Source organism: Mobula birostris, chromosome 1, assembly GCF_030028105.1.
Source record: "Mobula birostris isolate sMobBir1 chromosome 1, sMobBir1.hap1, whole genome shotgun sequence".
NCBI lineage: Eukaryota > Metazoa > Chordata > Chondrichthyes > Myliobatiformes > Myliobatidae > Mobula > Mobula birostris.
The window spans coordinates 233,482,693-233,501,019 of NC_092370.1; the positions used below are offsets into that span (position 1 = coordinate 233,482,693).

At 41.2% G+C, this 18,327-nt stretch overlaps 1 protein-coding gene across 4 annotated transcripts in view; it reads right to left on the bottom strand.

Annotated features, from left to right (window-relative positions):
• Positions 1–18,327, bottom strand: part of ak7b (adenylate kinase 7b) — a 73,112-nt gene that overhangs the window by 35,235 nt on the left and 19,550 nt on the right. For all 4 annotated transcript variants that reach the window (XM_072273479.1, XM_072273505.1, XM_072273496.1 and 1 more), the window contains exons 8-11: positions 15,543–15,633; positions 9,478–9,552; positions 3,905–4,054; positions 2,028–2,156 (exon numbers count right to left, since the gene is read on the bottom strand). In XM_072273479.1, coding sequence (XP_072129580.1) covers positions 2,028–2,156; positions 3,905–4,054; positions 9,478–9,552; positions 15,543–15,633 — 445 coding nt within the window. The remainder of the gene's footprint in view (positions 1–2,027; positions 2,157–3,904; positions 4,055–9,477; positions 9,553–15,542; positions 15,634–18,327) is intronic.

The following is an 18,327-nucleotide window of genomic DNA, read 5'->3' on the forward strand; positions in this document are numbered from 1 at the left end:
CCTTCTATAGTTGAATCAGAATCAGGTTTTATTATCATTGCCACATATGATGTTTTATTTTTGTTTTATGGCAGCAGTTTAGTGCAAAGACATAAAATTACTATACATTGCAAAATTAAATAAATAGTACAATGAAAAGGGGAACGTGAGAGTGTTCATTCAGAAATACGATGAAAGAAGGGAAGAAGCTATTGTTAAATTGCTGAGTGTAGGTCTTGGGCTCCAATGCCTCTTTCCTTCCTGATTATCATAATAAGAAGAGGGAACTTCCCAGAGGGTGAGGGTTCTTAATGATGGGTTCCACCTTCTTGACAGACTGCCTCTTGAAGAGGTTGTCAATGGTTGGGAGGGTTGTGTCCGTAATGGAGCTGGCAGAGTCTACAACCCTTGCGATCTGTACAATGGAGATGAGAGACTCTGTACCAAGCTGTGAGGCAACCAGTCAGAAAGCTCTCCATCATACACCAGTAGAAATTTATGAGTCTTTTGTAAAATATCAAATCTCCTTCAACTTTTAATGAAATAGAGCCACTGGTGAGCCTTCTTCATGATTGCATCAATGTGTTGAGCCCAGGATAGATCATCTGAGATGTTCATACCCAGGAAGTTGAAGCTGCTCACCTTTCCACTGCTGGCCCCTCAGTGAGGACTGCTGTGTGTTCTCCTCACCTCCCCTTCCAGAAGTCCACAATCAATTCCTTGGTCTTGCTGACAATGAGTGTGTGATGGTTATTTCACTCAGTCAGTCTCACTCCTGTTGATGCTGCCCGCCCTGCTAAGTGTTTCTATTATTTTCTGTTCTTATTTCAGATCTCCAGCTTCTGCAGGTTTTTGATGTTCATTTCTACTTAGGATTCTTTGTCTGGCTTGCATTTATTTATAACTCTGACATCTTAGTAGACCATCCCAAAGCACTGCTTAACTAATGAAGGGTTTTCAAAATCATACATAGTGGTAATGAATGAAAATGTAACAGCTGGTGTGTGTCTAGCAAGTTGACAAAAGCGGTAATGTTAATAGCCAGTTAACCTGCTTTACTGATATCGATTAAGGGATAAATAGTAGACAGAGCAATCAAGTCCTTGTCAAATGCAGCAGAAGAAAGCAGCAATTGGATTTGGATTAAAAGGAAAGACAACAACTGGGCTGTAATGGAGGGTATGGAACTGAGGGGGGTGTATCTGGGACACCAGGTAGCACCGTTGAGCCCTCTGGAGACGTCGTGGGCTTATCAACGAAACGTCAAAGAAGGAGGGTGCCCACCTGATGACCCTGATGACGTACCTACCCTCCTTCCTTGTCACCACTCCAAACCCACCGCCAACATCGAGAGTGCCAATTTACCAAAGGGATTGAAACATCAAGTCCTAGTAGCTCTACACTGTTCTTGTTTAAATAAGTCCCATGGTATTATTTGCATTCACTTAGAAAAAAAAGGTTGGCATCTCATCTGAAAGCCAATGCTTCTGACATTACTTCAGTGGAATGTCAGATAAGATTTTCACGCTCAAAACTCTGGAGTGGGATTTGAACCCAGAATCTACTGATACAAGAGGCATAAGTGCAACTAAATGAGTCACAGGAAAAAAATGCAAAGCAGTGAAGTCTTCATAAAGGTACCTGACTGAAGGACCATAACACTGATCCCCGAGTGGAAGAGAACACACTATTGGGAAACACTGGAGAAACTTATTCTTTATAAACTTAGACAATTATTAAATTGGATCACATAGCAGCACATGAAGTTTTAAATACAACTGTAAATATTTAAAAGCACCTCAAAGTAACCAGGAAAACTGAAGAGATAATCAGAAATCAGTACGTTTTAAATCTAGTTCAAGAATAAAATTTTTTACTTGGCTCTGGAATAACCTGCCTAGCTGGACAGAAGAAGGAGAATTACTGGACAGAAGAAGAAGAATTACTGGGATTGGAAGATCAGATTTGAGGACTGGAGAAGGCTCGGGCAGTTCAAGTGGCCTTTCCTTCTTTGTGACTTCTTTCATGCTCAGTTGGTGTAAACGTACCAGATCTGCTATAGCCTCTGTAATGACATCTTTTATTTTGATGTGGTGCAGCTTGTAGTGCTTGGCCAACTTCTCCGCCACTGAGCTTTTCCCCACAGCTGGTGGTCCAAAAATGACAATTTTTAATGGCTGTGAAAAATAAAGTAATTCATTTGTCAAAACTACAAAATATTCCACATGGTTTTCAGCAAAATATCATTAATCTTTTGGATGGAATCAAAAACAACCATAGTTGCAGCAGGAAATGAAGGAGACAGCTCCCAGCCCCTAGCATGGAAAATGTGAGTAGAGGTCCTCGGGGTGGGGTGGAGTGTGGAGAGTGAGGGGCATTTCAAGTGGGCCTAGTTGGAAGGAAAGGCAGGAGGATACCATTAAGGGCAGGGAAGGTTATTGTTTCTTTGTAGGGCTAGTGTAGCCTTCTTGGATTTTTTTAAATTATCCATTTTTCTGGAGCTTGGGAATACCAAGGAAGGCCAGTGTTTATTGTCCATCCCAATTTGCCCTTGAGAATATGGCGGTGAGCAATCTTTTTGTAGATCTTTAGCGAAACAGTTAGAGTAATGCTATTCCAGCCCCAGCGATCCAGGTTCAATTCCCATCGTTGTCGGTAAGGAGTGGGTACATTCTCCCTATGATCACGTGGACTCCCTCCAGGTGCTCTGGTTTCCTCCCAGATTCCAAAGACATATGGGTTAGTAGATTAATTGGTCACACTGGACAATGTGGGCTTGTTGGGCTAGAAGGCCCTTGTTACCATGGTAGATCGATGGATAAATGGACAGATAGATAGCTCCACTGTATTGCTTTAGGATCTTTGAGTATGAAGGAATAGCAATAAATTTCCAAGGCAGGGTGGTGTATGACATGCTACTGATGTTCAAATTTGAGGTTATCTAACAAGAAGACAAACACTAATCCTAACCTTTTCAAACCTTCAGTTACACAATATTCAAACAGGGTAAACCAGAAATACGAAGTTAAATATGGTTTGAGTTACTCTGAAGATCAAGCTAGCGACACTTGGGATCTATGTGGAGCTCTCAATTTGGCTCACCTCATGAATAAAGGTCTTTGGGCAAGATAATAATAAAGCAAACCCACAACAGCACAGTCTGGATGGGGTCTTCAAAACATGGCATGGTAAAATGGGAGGGAGAAAGACTGTTAAATGTTCTTCCAATGTTCAATATGTACAGAAAAAAATCCAATAATCCACTATCTCATTGTTTGGAAATCCTGATGGTTTAGCTTCTGGATCACCAGATATTTATTGCCGTAGCCTTTGTAACAGATCAAGCACTTGTTGGCACACTCCCTTCGCTACGCTAGAGCCCCAGTTCTCACAATCTCTCCTATGGACTGGTTCCTGCAATTCCAATGACTAACCAGGGCCCCAGTTCTCATGTTCCCTTTAATTCACTGGAGCCCCGTTCCCCAGGCTCCATTTAACTCGTAGGAGCATTGAAATCTGTTTCTATTTCTCTTGCTCCTGTGAAACCTATTTGGGCTATTGTTACCCTGCATTCCCTTCAAACACGGTATGCCCTGTAACTTGTATTATTCCAATGTATAATATCAAAAAAGAGGTGAATTAAAGCATGTTTGAGTAGAACATCTAATTATCTGGAAAATCCGTTAATTCAGCACCTCCGAAGTACTGAGCATGTCAGATTAACAGAGCTTTACTGTAAAGTAAAAGTAAATTTGCACTGTCAACTATGGCGGGGGGGGGGGTGGGGGCGGGGGTGGAGGAATGAACACTCCAAAGGTCCACAATCCCATGCTCACCTCTTGGTTCATTCTGTCTCTATGTAAAGGAATAGAAAATGATATTTCTACAAGAAATTATCAGTTATTGAAATAATTAACAGCTGTACCACGAGTCCACGAGATTGCTTGAATTCTTGGAAAAGGTTCTGGATGTTTTCTACAATGCCAGCTTCAGCGACCCAGCGGATATTGAAGTTTTCCTTGATGAAGAAAGCCTCCATTGTCAGGTTCACCAGCAGGTGATCATAGTCTGATTGCTGTTAAAATAGAAAGCAAGTTCAAACATTGAAACTTGATATTCTGAAAGGTAAGATTTAATCAAGTAAACAGTTCATGGTGTGCCTTAAACCTGAAGCATCCCTTTATGCAGTCCTCTTCATGCTGAGTTGTTTCAAGAAGCTTAATAATATCGTCAAGGCTGCCCGCTACTCTGGCCATTCACTTTTTTTCTCTTCTACCTTTGGGAAAAGTTACAGGAGCTTGACAAGCCCAGATGACTAGACTCAAGAACAGCTTCTTCCACACAAGCCTGATTTTACTTATCATTTCAAAGTTGCTGGTGAACGCTGCAGGCCAGGCAGCATCTCTCAGCCCTGATGAAGGGTCTCGGCCCGAAACGTCGACTGTACCTCTTCCTAGAGATGCTGCCTGGCCTGTTGTGTTCACCAGCAACTTTGATGTGTGTTGCTTGAAATTCCAGCATCTGCAGAATTCCTCGTGTTTGCGTTTACTTATCATTAGCCAGCTTGTACTGCCTCCCCTCCCTCCAACTTCTCATTCTGAAATCTGCTCCTGTCCTTTCCAGTCCTGTTGAAGGGTCTCAGCCCAAAACGTTGACTGTTCATTTCCCTCCACAGATGCTCCAGCATTTTGTGTGAGCATTTGTAATGCATATTACTTGAAATAACTGTATAGAATATGATGCTTCCTCTTCATTTCCTCCCCAATCAATGTACACTACATGCTTGGCAGAAATTCCTGTTCCAAGCCTTCTCTTCCAATAACCTCAAACTAGTGTAACTTGTGTAGGACTCTAATTTTTCTCTGAATCTCCCTGAACATTTTCTTCAGCTTCATTTCCTAATTTCAGCCTACATTTTCATTCCAGCATTTTCACCTTCTTGCTCTCCTCCCTCCCACACTGTTTGCAGCCCAGTCCCTTCCCACTGGTGGTTTCTAATCAACCCGGTGCAGCATGCCAAGAATCTAAAGTTCAATGGAACAAAATCATCTTTTGGAAAGAAACACAAGTCAATCAAATAAGATCTGACAATTTGAATATTACAGAAAAAGGTACTCTCAACAACAACAATATTTGAGAACAAACAGTTTGCTTTTATTTTGGTTATCACATATGAGCAACATTGGCATTGTTGGGAGCTGGGTGCTAGGAGCAAGACATGGTATGCACTGGCCATATAAAACCACTTATTTTTAGACTGAATATTCTTCTGTTTAATGAAATGAAACATTATTAAAGCAGCTGAGTCACAACTCTTTTAAAAGAAGTGGCACCTGTAGCTGTCTATAAACAACAGCTGACATGGAGTACTTTCCTGGGAAAGTTCATAACTATATCCACATACACTACTCTGGCACAAGAACCAAATGATTTAAGCCAATTTGAATACATTTACAAGGGGCACTGCCACAGCAAAGCAGTATCCATCATCCAGGGCATGCTAGTAGGATGCACTAGTAGTGCCATCACTCAGGTTGAGTATGATGCTCTCTTATGTAGTTGTTAGTAGATTCCCTTAAAGGGGAATACCTGTACGTGACTTTGTTTAATGTGGGGAGGCTGAAGCATGGGCAGCCACCAGATAGATTGGGGTCAGTGTCTAGTGACACGGAATGCAAAATGACTGGAGACCCTTCACTGTTGCTGCTTTCCTCTGTCTTCACTGCCATTGTGATGTGTCATCATCCTCCGCTAGCTCCACCGTTGAGTTCTTGGTTGGCTTGTTCTTTGCCTGGAACCTCCCTGTTGACTTTACTGCCATGGGTGACCCTATCAGGAGCTAAACGCCAGATGGCTAAACTCCAAATGGCATCACTCTCCGGATCGCAGGAACTCACGAGCCTCTCCACCAGGACAAGGTGACGGTCCTCAAAGAAGCTTCTTCTCACTACTTTCATTGAGCAGGAGGTACAGAAGCCATAGGTCCCATACCACCAGATTCAGGAACAACTATCAGGCTCCTGAACTGGCATGAATGACTTAATTCACCACTACTATAATGCAGCAGAGAATTCTTTACTGATCAACACTGAGTTCACAACACATACGTGTAATGGCCATCACTGCCGCAGGTTGTAAATGCAGAGTATGAGAACACTTTATTGTTATGTGCCAATGCTAAACTGCTACTTACCCAAGTTACCAACTTTGGAGTGCACTCAAGAGCTTGAGTGAGCCTTGTCCAGGGCAATAACGACAAGATCTACATTAGTGAGACAATGCACAGACCAAGCAACCATCTTCTGGAGCACCTCTGGTCTGTCCTCAACAGCCTTCCTAAGCTTCCATTTCAAAGTTCAAAGTAAATTTAATATCAAAGTATATATACATCACCATATACAACCCTGGCATTTGTTTACTTGCAGACATACACAGTAAATCTGAGAAACGCAACAGAATCAATGAGAGACTGCACCCAACAGGATGGACAAATAACCAACATGCAAAAGACTACAAACCGTGCAAATAAAAAAGAGAGGAAAAATAATAAATAAATAAATAAATAAATAAATAGATAGATAGATAGATAGATAGATAAATAAGCAACATATATTGAGAACACAAGATGAAGAGTTGTTGAAAGTGAGTCCATAGGTTGTGGGAACAGTTCAGTGATATGGCGCGTGAAGTTATCTCCTCTGGTTCAACAGCTTGATGGTTGAGCGGTAATAACTATTCCTGAACCTGGTGGTGCGGGTTCTGAGGTTTTTGAACCTTCTTCCTGATGGCTTGGGTGGTGGGGGCCCTTTACGATGGATTCTGCCTTCCTGTGATGGCACTCTGTGTAGATGTGCTCAATGGTGAGGAATGCTATAGCCACAATGTCCATATCCATATCCAATGTCCAATGTGGGCCATATCCACTACTTTTTGTAGGATTTTCCATTCAAGGGCATTGGTGTTTCCACACCACGCGGTGATGCAACCCATCAATATACTCTCCACTACACATCTATAGAAGTTAGTCAAACTTTCAGATGTCATGCTGAATTTTTGCAAACTTCTAAGGAAATAGAGGTGCTGCCATGCTTCTTTCATAATTACACTTTTGTGCTGGGCCCAGGACAGATCCACTGAACAAAATAACACTGAGGAACTTAAAGTTGCTGACCTTCTCCACCTCTGTTCCCTAATAAGGACTGGCTCATGGAATGCTGGTATTCTCCTCCTGAAGTCAATAATCAGATTCTGACGATGAGTGAGAGATTGCTGTTGTGGCACCACTCAGCCATATTTTCAATCTCCCTCCTAAATATAGACAGTTGTGTCAATTGCCTTTCCCCATTCCCACACCAATGTGTCTGTCCTCAACATTCATCCCCTGCCATTCACAAACCAGAAGAACAACACTTCATATTTCACTGGAGTTGCTTATAAGCCAAAGGTACAAAAATACTGAATTTTTCAATTTCAGGTAATCCACCCACAGCATTTCTTTCTCATTTCCGGCAGTCCATCTAGCATCCCTCCCTTTGTTCACCTTTTCCATCTCTCCTCCATTCACCCCATACCTAGACTAACCACTCTCCCAAACCTGGTTCCATCTGCCCATCACCCACTTATCTACCTACCTGGGTTTATTATCCCTTTCCTAACCCCTCTCACATATGTTTCCATCTACAAATCGTCCCTTCATTATGTTGTTCCACTCAACACCAACCTTCTGCCCCCTTCTTTCCTACATGGCCCATCTGCCTGATTTTTTTTCCACTTCTTATATTCCGTCTGGGTACCCTCCAACCTGGCAGCATGAGTATCAAATTCTCCTTCCAGTAAACAAATTCCCCACCACTTCCTCTATCTGCACTCTGAACTTTTTCTCACCTGCCTATTTCTTCCCCCTGGGTCCCCACCTCCTTCCCTTTCTCCTATGGTCCACTCTCCTCTCCTATCAGGTTCTCTCTTCTCCAGCCCTTGACCTTTCCCACCAACTTGGCTTCTATCACCTTCCATCGAGCCTCTTTGCCCTCCCCTGCCTTTTTTTATTCAGGTATCATTCCCCTTCCTTCTCAGTCCTGAAGAATGGTCTCAGCCCAAAACGTCGACTGTTTGTTCTTTTCCATAGATGTTGCCTAACCTGCTGAGTTCCTCCAGTGTTTTGTGTGTATCTCTTCTTATACTTTCACCCACCAGCCTCTGTCTCAACACTTTCTTCTCCCCCTCCAGCAAATGGCTTCATTTGACCATCATGCTCCTCTTACCTGCTACAGGTCGACCTTCACTAATCCGGCACCACTGGGACCTGAGGAGTGCCGGATTAGTGAAAATGACGAATTACAGAAGGATCACATTAAGCACAATCACTGTCGGATTATCCAAGGAACCGGATTACAGGTAGTCAGATTAGTGAAGGTCGACCTGTACCAACTTTCACCTGCTAATCTCTGTCTCAGACCTCCCTTTCAATTCAATATTCTGATGATTCCCTCAACAACCCTTAGTCCTGCTGTAAAGTTTCAATCCAAAACATTAACATCCCTTGAGCTCCACAGATACTGCTTGAGCAGCTGAGTTCTTCCAAGTTTGTTTTATATCTCCAGATTCCAGCATCTGCTGTCTGTTATGTCTCCATAATGACTTGAATGATGTACAAAGCATCATTCCCATTGCCAAACAAGAACTGACTTTTTGATGAATGGGCAAATGGAAAAGGAATAATCTCCAGACAGCTATCTGATTGGAATACACTAGAAGTACCAGTTTCTAAAAAAAATGGCCAAAATTAGGGGGAAACCCAAGTCAGCAAAGGTAATTGAATTGAAATTCTGTCTATTTCCTACAGCATATGTCCTGCTGAATAAGACTTTACAGTAGTGAACATGGTCTGATCACCTGAAAAGTCTCCTCTCAGTGTTTCATCAATTAAGACCATTTCATTTGTGTGGAGGAAGTTCTGAAATTGACTACATACACCTCTAATGAGAAACCGTTGAAAGAGAAATGAACCTTATAAAAGCTTGCTTCAAAAGAAAACCACAATTCATAGAAAGCATTGCATAATGAGGTGAACCTCTCAAGAGCACTGGTTGCATAAATATATTTATTACCATATTTTGCTTTACTTATTAATGTTGTAAAGTATTGTAATAATTAGCGTAAAGAGATTCTGCAGTTGCCGGAAATCCAAAGTAACACACAAAATGCTGGAGAAACTCAACTGGTACATAGCATCTATGGAGAGGAATAAACAGTCGACAATTTAAGCCAAGACCCTTAATCTTTAGCAGAATTCTTTTTGTGTTGATGCTTTATTCTTGGATAAAAGGTTTGTATTTTACTGAAGGCAGACAGGGAGAGTGACACTGGAGGTTGAGTGTTCATATGGTGTACTCCTTCCCATTTGGAAGTTGGTGTCCCAAGTGAGAAAATGGCACTCTGCTTGTTTGATACTCAGCTGAATAACATCAAAACAATGGAAACCAAAGAAGAAGAGCTTACTGTCAATTCACTATACAGCAGGGCATCTTCTTGTGGGACATGCTGGATCTTGCCTGGTCCAAGTTTACTGATGGCCTGTAAGAATAATCACAATATCAACTATGCCTCTTATAACAATATTTTTAGATTCTAGGTTAACGTGTATGTTTTTTAGATCCTGCAAATGCTTTGTCATTGAAGGCACTGTCTAATGTAGAATTATGCACTAAAGAAATTATTGTGATTTCTACATTGATATAGTAATGCAAATTAAGAGGAAATATCTGTATAGCAAGATAAGTTTAAATTTCTCAAAGCCCTTTATTAAATTAATAAAGGAGGAATACATATATATTCCTGCTATTAAATGGTGACAGGCTTTGATAGAGTGGATGTGGAGAGGATGTTTCCTATGGTGGGAGTGTCAAAGACCAGAGGACACAACCTGAGAATGAGAGGAGTCCTTTCAGAATGGAGATGAGGAGGAATTTCTTTAGCCAGAGAGTGATGAATCTGTGGAACTCTTTGCCACAGGCAGCTGCGGAGGAATGGGCTGCCAGAGAAAGTGGTTGAAGTGGGTACAACTGTAACACTTAAGAGGGGATTTGGACATGGAGGATAGGAGCTTGGAGAGTTATGGGCTGAATGCACCCAAATGGACAAACTGGGGAAATGCTGTGGCTGCCATGAACCAGTGGGGCAGAAGGGCCTGCTTCTGTGCTATATTACCCTATGACTATAAACAGAAATTAAGTAAATGATCAGGTAATCTGGATTACAGGTTGTGGGACTATTGTAGATAAGAATATATTTTTATTCTTTGAAAGTTACTGAAAGAACCAGAAAATGGTGGCTGTTCGTCACACGATGAGCCAACAGTGCTTTAGTCTCTCATTTCATCATAAGGCAGCATTCTGAATTCAAATTTATTATCTCTCACTTGGTCTTGAATGTATTTCTTAAAACAAGCCAAGAAATAGGTTGGAATCATCTATAAAGGCTGCACAACTGCTTTAGCATCCAAGCATAACAAATTTTACTCTGAACTAGAATTTCCCCCTTAAATATACCCCGCCCTCTGTGATGACTAGTTTACTATCCCTGCCCAAAGTTTAATGAAAGTAGAAAGGGCAAATGGGGTTAGCATAGATAGTCATGACAGCATAGACAAGTTGGGCTGAATGGCCTGTTTCCATGCAGTATAACTTAATATGTGAAAATATAACCCAGGTTTGATGCACCACATTCCTTCATGGATCTCCCACACACCCGACATGCATTTTCACAGTATCTAGAATAATGTCACTTTTAAAAGCAAGAAACTGATGTCCAAAAGTTTTAAATTGGATCAAATTCTTAAAACTGCTATTACTACCAGAACGTTCTGATTATTAAATTTAGTTCTCAACATAGGGCTAATTTCACTTTACTTAAGAACATAGGAATAGAATGCCTTAGGGTTTTTTAAGCCTGTTGCACCATTGAATAATGACATTGTTCATTTTGTGCTTCAAGCCCAGTTTCCAAACCGATCCCCATCTAAATTCCTTTGGTGTCCACAAATATACCCATCTCAGCCTTGAAAAATCCACAGCCCTCCAAGGTAGAGAATTACATTCAGATAAAATCCCCTGCATAAAATATGTTCTCCTTATCACTCAAGCATTTACTGTGCAAACTGGCTCAAAGCACGTGAAAAACTATTTCAAGTTTAAAGCTGAGCAGCCTGGGCCTCCAGAACCAGGTAATGAACAATAGTCTCATAAGCATGTAGGATGTATAACTCTGTTTGGTCTAGTCCCAGCTATAGAATCAAATTTACACAGCCAACTAGTTTCCTTTCTTTTGATCTTAAGTCATTTGAAATTAAGCCTTTGGGTGCGATGCTTAGGCAAATAGCTATATATTAAATATATTTTTTAATAAAGTATAAAAATTGCCAACTTTGATGGTATCAGAAATGATCTGGCAAGTGTGGAATAGGATAGGTTGTTTTCTGGCAAAGGTGTACATGGTATGTGGGGTGCCTTCAAAAGTAAAATTTTGATAGCACAGAGTTTGTATGTTCCTATCAAAATAAAAGGCAATGATAACAGGTGTAGGAAACCTTGATTTTTGAGAGACATTGAGGCCCTGATTAAGAAAAGGAAGGAGGTACCTAACAGGTATAGTCAGACAGGAACAAATGTGGTACTTGAGGAGGAAAAGAAATGCAAGAGAACACTTAATGAAATCAGGAGTGCTAAAAGAAGGCATGAGGTTGCTCTGGCTGATAGGGTGAAAGAGAATCCTTGAGGCTTTTCTACAGATATATTAAGAGCAAGAGGATAGCAAGGGACAAAATTGGTCATCTGGAAGGTCAGAGTGGTAATCCATGTGTGGAGCTGAAAGAGATGGGGGGAGGTCTTAAATGAATTTTTGTATCTGTGTTTACCCAGGAGATGGACACAGAGTTTAGGCAATGTAGTAGCAAGGTCATGGACCCTATACAGATCACAGCAGAGGAGGTGTTTGCTAACTTGATGCAAATTAGTGCGGATAAATCCCCAGGACCTGATGATATGTCCTCTCGGACCTTGTGGGAGGCAAGTGCAGAAATTACAGGGACCCGAGCAGAGATATTCAAAACGTCCTTAGCGATGGGTGAAGTGCCAGAGGATTGAAGGATAAATAATGTTGTTCTGTAGCTTAAGAAAGGCTCGAAGAATAAGCCAGGAAATTATTGCCCAGTGTGCCTGACAACAGTCGTGGGAAAGTTATTGGAAGGAATCCTAAGGGGCTAGATGTATAAGTATTTGAATAGACAGGGACTGAGGATTGTCAATATGACTTTGTACATGGTAAGTCATGTCCAACCAATCTTAATACAGTTTTTTTGAGGAAGTTGCCAGGAAAATTGATGAAAGTAGGGTAGTGGATGTTGTCCAGGTGGACTGTAGCAAATACTTCAACAAGATCCCACATGGGAGGTTGGTCAAGGAGGTTCAGTTGCTTGGCATTCAAGATGAGGTAGTAAATTGAATTGGATATTGGCTTTGCATAAGAAGCCAGAGATTGGGTGTAGATGTTGTCTCTCTGCTTGGAGGCCTGTGACTAGTGCTGTTCCACATTGATCAGTGCTGAGTCCATTGTTGTTTGTCATCCATATCAACGATCTGGATGATAATATGGTAAACTGGATAAGCAAATTTGTGGATGACAACAAGATTGAAGAGTGTAGTGGACAGTGAGGAAGACTATCAAAGTTTGCAGTGGGATCTGGACCAGCTGGTAAAATGACTGAAAAATGGCAGATGGAATTTAATGCAGCCAGGTGAGAGGTGTTGCACTTTGGGAGGACCAACCAGAGTACATCTTACATGGGGACCAGTAGGGCACTGAGGAGTGCAGTGGGAATACAGACTCACAATTCCTTGAAAGTGGTGTCACAGTTAGATCGGATCATAAAGACAGCTTTTGGCATATTGCTCATCATAAATGTACTGGGTACATGAGTTGGAATATTATGTGAAATTGTATAAGACATTGGCGAGGCTTAATTTGGAGTATTGTGTCCAGTTCTGATAACCTACCTCAGGAAAGATGTCAAAAAGATTAAAAGAGTGCAGGGAAAATTTACAAGGATATTGCCAGCTCTTGACTACCTGAGTAACAGGGAAAGATTGAATAGGTTAGGAGTTTATTCCCCAGAATGTAGAAGATTGAGGGGAGATTTGATAGAGGTATCCAAAATTATGAAGGGTATAGAAAGGGTAAATGCAAACAGGCTTTTTCCACTGAGGTTGCGTGAGACTACAACTATATGTCATGGCTTAAGGGTGAAAGGTGAAATGTTTAAAGGGGAACATGAGGGGGAACTTCTTCACTCAGAGGTTTGTGAGAGCGTGTATCGAGATGCCAATGCTAGTGATTGGTGTGGGAGTCAATTTCAACACTTAACAGAAATTTTGATAGGTACATGGATGGGAAGGGTATGGAGGGCTCTGGCCCATGCATTCGATGAGACTAGGCAGATTAATGGACTAGATGAGCCAAAGGACTTGTTTTTGTGTTGCAGTTTTCCATGATTCTAAAATAAGCCATACCTCTCATAAGAAAAAAAGACTTGAGTGGAGATCTAAATTAGCCAAATATCCCTACCATATCCTAACAAACACCAGAGAAAACCATTGATACAGAAAGGTGAAGTTGACATAGGAATAAAATCTAAGGATTTCTTTGAAGAAAAAAAGTGAATGAGTTTAAGGCTGTTCATTGGCAATTTTCACCCAGCTTGCTTTTGGTGCAGATGGATGGAGATGTCGTTTAAACACTTCATAATACAGTGCCTATAAAAAGTATTCACCCACCTTGGAAATTTTTCATGTTTTATTGTTTTGCAATATTGAATCACAGTGGATTTAATTTAGCTTTTTTTTGACACTGATCAACAGAAAAAGACTTTTCGTGTCAAAGTGAAAACAGATCTCTACAAAGTGATCTAAATTAAATACAAATATAAAACACAAAATAATTAATTGTATAAGTATTCACTCCCCCCTTTAATATGACATACCAAATCATCACCGGTGCACCCAATTGGTTTTAGAAGTCACAGAATTAGTTAAATGGAGATCTGTTTATGGAGACCTGTGTGCAGTCAAGGTGCTTCTATTGATTGTAGTAGAAATATACCTGTATCTGCAAGATCCAACTGCTGGTGAGTCAGTATCCTGGCAAAAACTACACCACGAAGACAAAAGAACACTCCAAGCAACTCCATGAATTGAAAAACACAAGTCAGGAGATGGATACAAGACAATATCCAAGTCACTGAATATCCCTTGGAGTACAGTTAAGTCAATCAACAAAAAATGGAAAGCATTCGGCAGAGCTGTAAATCTGCCTACAGCAGGCTGTCCTCAAAAACTGAGTGACCGTGCAAGAAGGGGACTAGTGAGGGAGGCCACCAAGAGACTATGACATCGCTGGAGGAGTTACAAGCTTCAGTGGCTGAGATGAGAGAGACTGCGCACACTGTTGCCCAGGTGCTTCACCAGTCGCAACCTCATGGAAGAGTGGCAAAGAAAGAGCCACTGTTGAAAAAAACTCACATGAAGTATCGGCTAGAGGTTGCCAGAAGGCATGTGGGAGACTCTGAAGACAGCTGGAAGAAGTTTCTCTGGTCTGATGAAACCAAAATTGAGCTTTTTGGCCATCAAACTAAATGCTATGTTTGACGTAAGCCAAACACTGCACATCATCAAAAACACATCATCTGTACCATGAAGCATGGTGGTTGCATCATGCTGTGGGGATGCTTCACTGCAGCAGGCTCTGGAAGGCTTGTGAGGGTAGAGGGTAAAATGAATGCAGCAAAACACAGGGAAATCCTGAAGTAAACCCTGATGCAGTCTGCAAGAGAATTGTGACTTGGGGGAAGATTTATTTTCTAGTAAGACAATGACCCCAAGCATAAAGCCAAAACTACACAGGAATGGCTTAAAAACAACAAAGTTAGTGTCGTGGAGTGGCCAGTTCAGAGTCCAGACATCAATCCAATTGAAAATTTGTGGCTGGACTTGAAAATGGCTGTTCATCCACGATCCCCATATCATCTGACAGTGCTTGAGCATTTTTGTAAAGAAGAATGGGGACAAATTGCAGTGTCCAGATTGGCAAAGCTAATAGAGAACTATCCACACAGGTTCATGGCTGTAATTGCTGCCAAACATTATCTACTAAAAACTGACTTGAAGGAGGTGAGTAATTATGCAATCGATTATTTTGTGTTTAATAACTGCGATAAATTTAGACCTATTTGTAGAAATTTGTTTTCATTTTGACATGAAAGAGCCTTTTCTATTGATCAGTGTCAAAAAAGCCAGATTAAATCCACTGTGATTCAATGTTGTAAAACAATAAAACATGAAAACTTCCAAGGTAGATGAATACTTTTTATAGGCACTGTATCAAAATCAAGTCAAGAGGTCCCTCTCTGGAAGATCTGTATTTTAGATTTTGATTTTATATTACTTCATAAGATCACATCGCACTGTCAAAAAGCCATATGGAAATATTCTGAGCAACGATCTCTAGGCATTTACCTTAACCAACTCTTTCAATGTGTGCTTTGACTCATCCAACGCAAGTATGTAGTACGTTTTTGGTTTATGTTCCATTATATTTTGTAAAATTCTGCAAGATAAGGCCAAAAATATGTCATTCATTTTAAACCTTAAATGGTTTCCTAAACGGTCCGATCTACAACTTAGCTGTCACTGGTTCAGGTAGCAGGCAGTTCTAAAATCACAGAGTCATGGAATCACATAGGATAGACACAGGCGCTTCAGCTCATCACATCCTTCCCAACATTTTCCCCATCTATACTAATCCCATCTGCTGGCACAAGGGCTCTATTCTTCCATGGCTTGTCTATCTAAGCATCTGTTCTCCACCTCCAACTTGTCTAGAAGTTTGAGATAACTTACGAAATAAACATAGTTCAAAAGAATGTAACTTTTCAGCAAATCTAACACATGAATCAATGCTTCTGATTCCAGCAGGAAATGTCATACTTGAAATATTATAAGTGGAAGCCACTGTTCAGCTAGAACACAAAGTGTTAGTATCCCTTGCCTAACATTTCCATTCAACACAGCTTTGCACTGGGCATGGAGCATCATCTCAGCAATACTTACTGTAAGATGACTTCACCCTCTTATTTCCTGCATCACATGTTATTAAAACTAGCAGGAGCCCATTTCAAACTGAAAAGTAAATATCAGGTTGTAGTTCTATTTCCTTAGCTCTGGAATTTGAAACTGTACCAAGCTTCAAGAAGTATGCATTACAACAGGTAAAGGACATGAAGGGAAAGAAATACAGGCTCTGGAGGGTTCCTGTATTGTGGAAGACATCCTGCCACGTCCCTGTGCCGAAGACGCCGCGCCCCAGCGGCCTCAATGACTACAGACAGGTGGCATTGACCTCCCACATCATGAAGACCCTGGAGAGACTTGTTCTGGAGCTGCTCCAGCCTATGGTCAGGCCACACTTAGATCCCCTCCAGTTCGCCTACCAGCCTCGACTAGGAGTTGAGGATGCCATCATCTTCCTGCTGAACCGTGTCTACGCCCACCTGGACAAGCCAGCAAGCACTGTGAGGGTCATGTTTTTTGACTTCTCCAGTGTGTTCAACACCATCCACCCTGCTCTGCTGGGGAAGAAGCTGACAGCGATGCAGGTGGATGCTTCCCTGGTATCATGGATTCTTGATTACCTGACTGGCAGACCACAGTACGTGTGCGTGCAACAGTGTGTGTCCAACAGAGTGATCAGCAGCACTGGGGCTCCACAGGGGACTGTCTTGTCTCCCTTTCTCTTCACCATTTACACCTCGGACTTCAACTACTGCACAGAGTCTTGTCATCTTCAGAAGCTTTCGGATGAATCTGCCATAGTTGGACGCATCAGCAAGGGAGATGAGGCTGAGTACAGGGCTACGGTAGGAAACTTTGTCACATGGTGTGAGCAGAATTATCTGCAGCTTAATGTGAAAAAGACTAAGAAGCTGGTGGTAGACCTGAGGAGAGCTAAGGTACCGGTGACCCCTGTTTCCATCCAGGGGGTCAGTGTAGACATGGTGGAGGATTACAAATACCTGGGGATATGAATTGACAATAAACTAGACTGGTCAAAGAACACTGAGGCTGTCTACAAGAAGGGTCAGAGCTGTCTCTATTTCATGAGGAGACTGAGGTCCTTTAACATCTGCCGGATGATGCTGAGGATGTTCTATGAGCCTGTGGTGGCCAGTGCTATCATGTTTGCTGTTGTGTGCTGGGGCAGCAGGCTGAGGGTGGCAGACACCACCAGAATCAACAATCTCATTCGTAAGGCCAGTGATATTGTGGGGATGGAACTGGACTCTCTCACGGTGGTGTCTGAAAAGAGAATGCTGTCTAAGTTGCATGCCACCTTGGTCAATGTCTCCCATCCACTACATAATGTACTGGGTGGGCACAGGAGTACATTCAGCCAGAGACTCATTCCACCGAGATGCAGCACTGAGCATCATAGGAAGTCATTCCTGCCTGTGGCCATCAAACTTTACAACTCCTCCCTTGGAGGGTCAGACACCCTGAGCCAATAGGCTGGTCCTGGACTTATTTCATAATTTACTGGCATAATTTACATAATACTATTTAACTATTTATGGTTCTATTACTATTTATTATTTACGGTGCAACTGTAACGGAAACAAATTTCCCCCGGGATTAAAAAGTATGACTATGACTATGACTATTTTATTTTAATTGTCAACTTTATATTTTGCAACTACATTTGAATGCCAAGACAGTAACTTTTCAGTATGTACAATATCTAATACATTGTTTAACTCATCATTGTTAAAAAAGATTATCTAATTTTTTGCTAAAACTATATAACAGTATCCCATAATGTTTTAACCTGGCGTAACCATCGACCAGTTGGAGAGTTAGTTTGGCAAAAGCAACTTGCTCTTATTCTTCTGAATGCTCTTGTATGTGAGAAAACAAATTCTCTTTGTTAATAATATTGCTTTTGGTATTCAGTTGCGGTAAAGTTATGTCAAAAGTTAACTATTTTTTGGAGTAATCCTTTTTGTGATTTCATGTACACTCTGTTCTTTGACTTGGACATTTGTTTATCCCTCATTAACATTCTGGCATCACTGAAACACTAAAGACAAGTAAATTGAAGGATACATACTTAAATAGGTGTTTACTTAGTGAAGATCATTAGTATTCTTTAAAAAACATGATGGAGACTCTCACAATTGTATTTTTCCCTCTCAATGAAGTTCAAAGTAAAGAAATAAAAAGAAAGAAGTACAAGCTCTCTGAACAA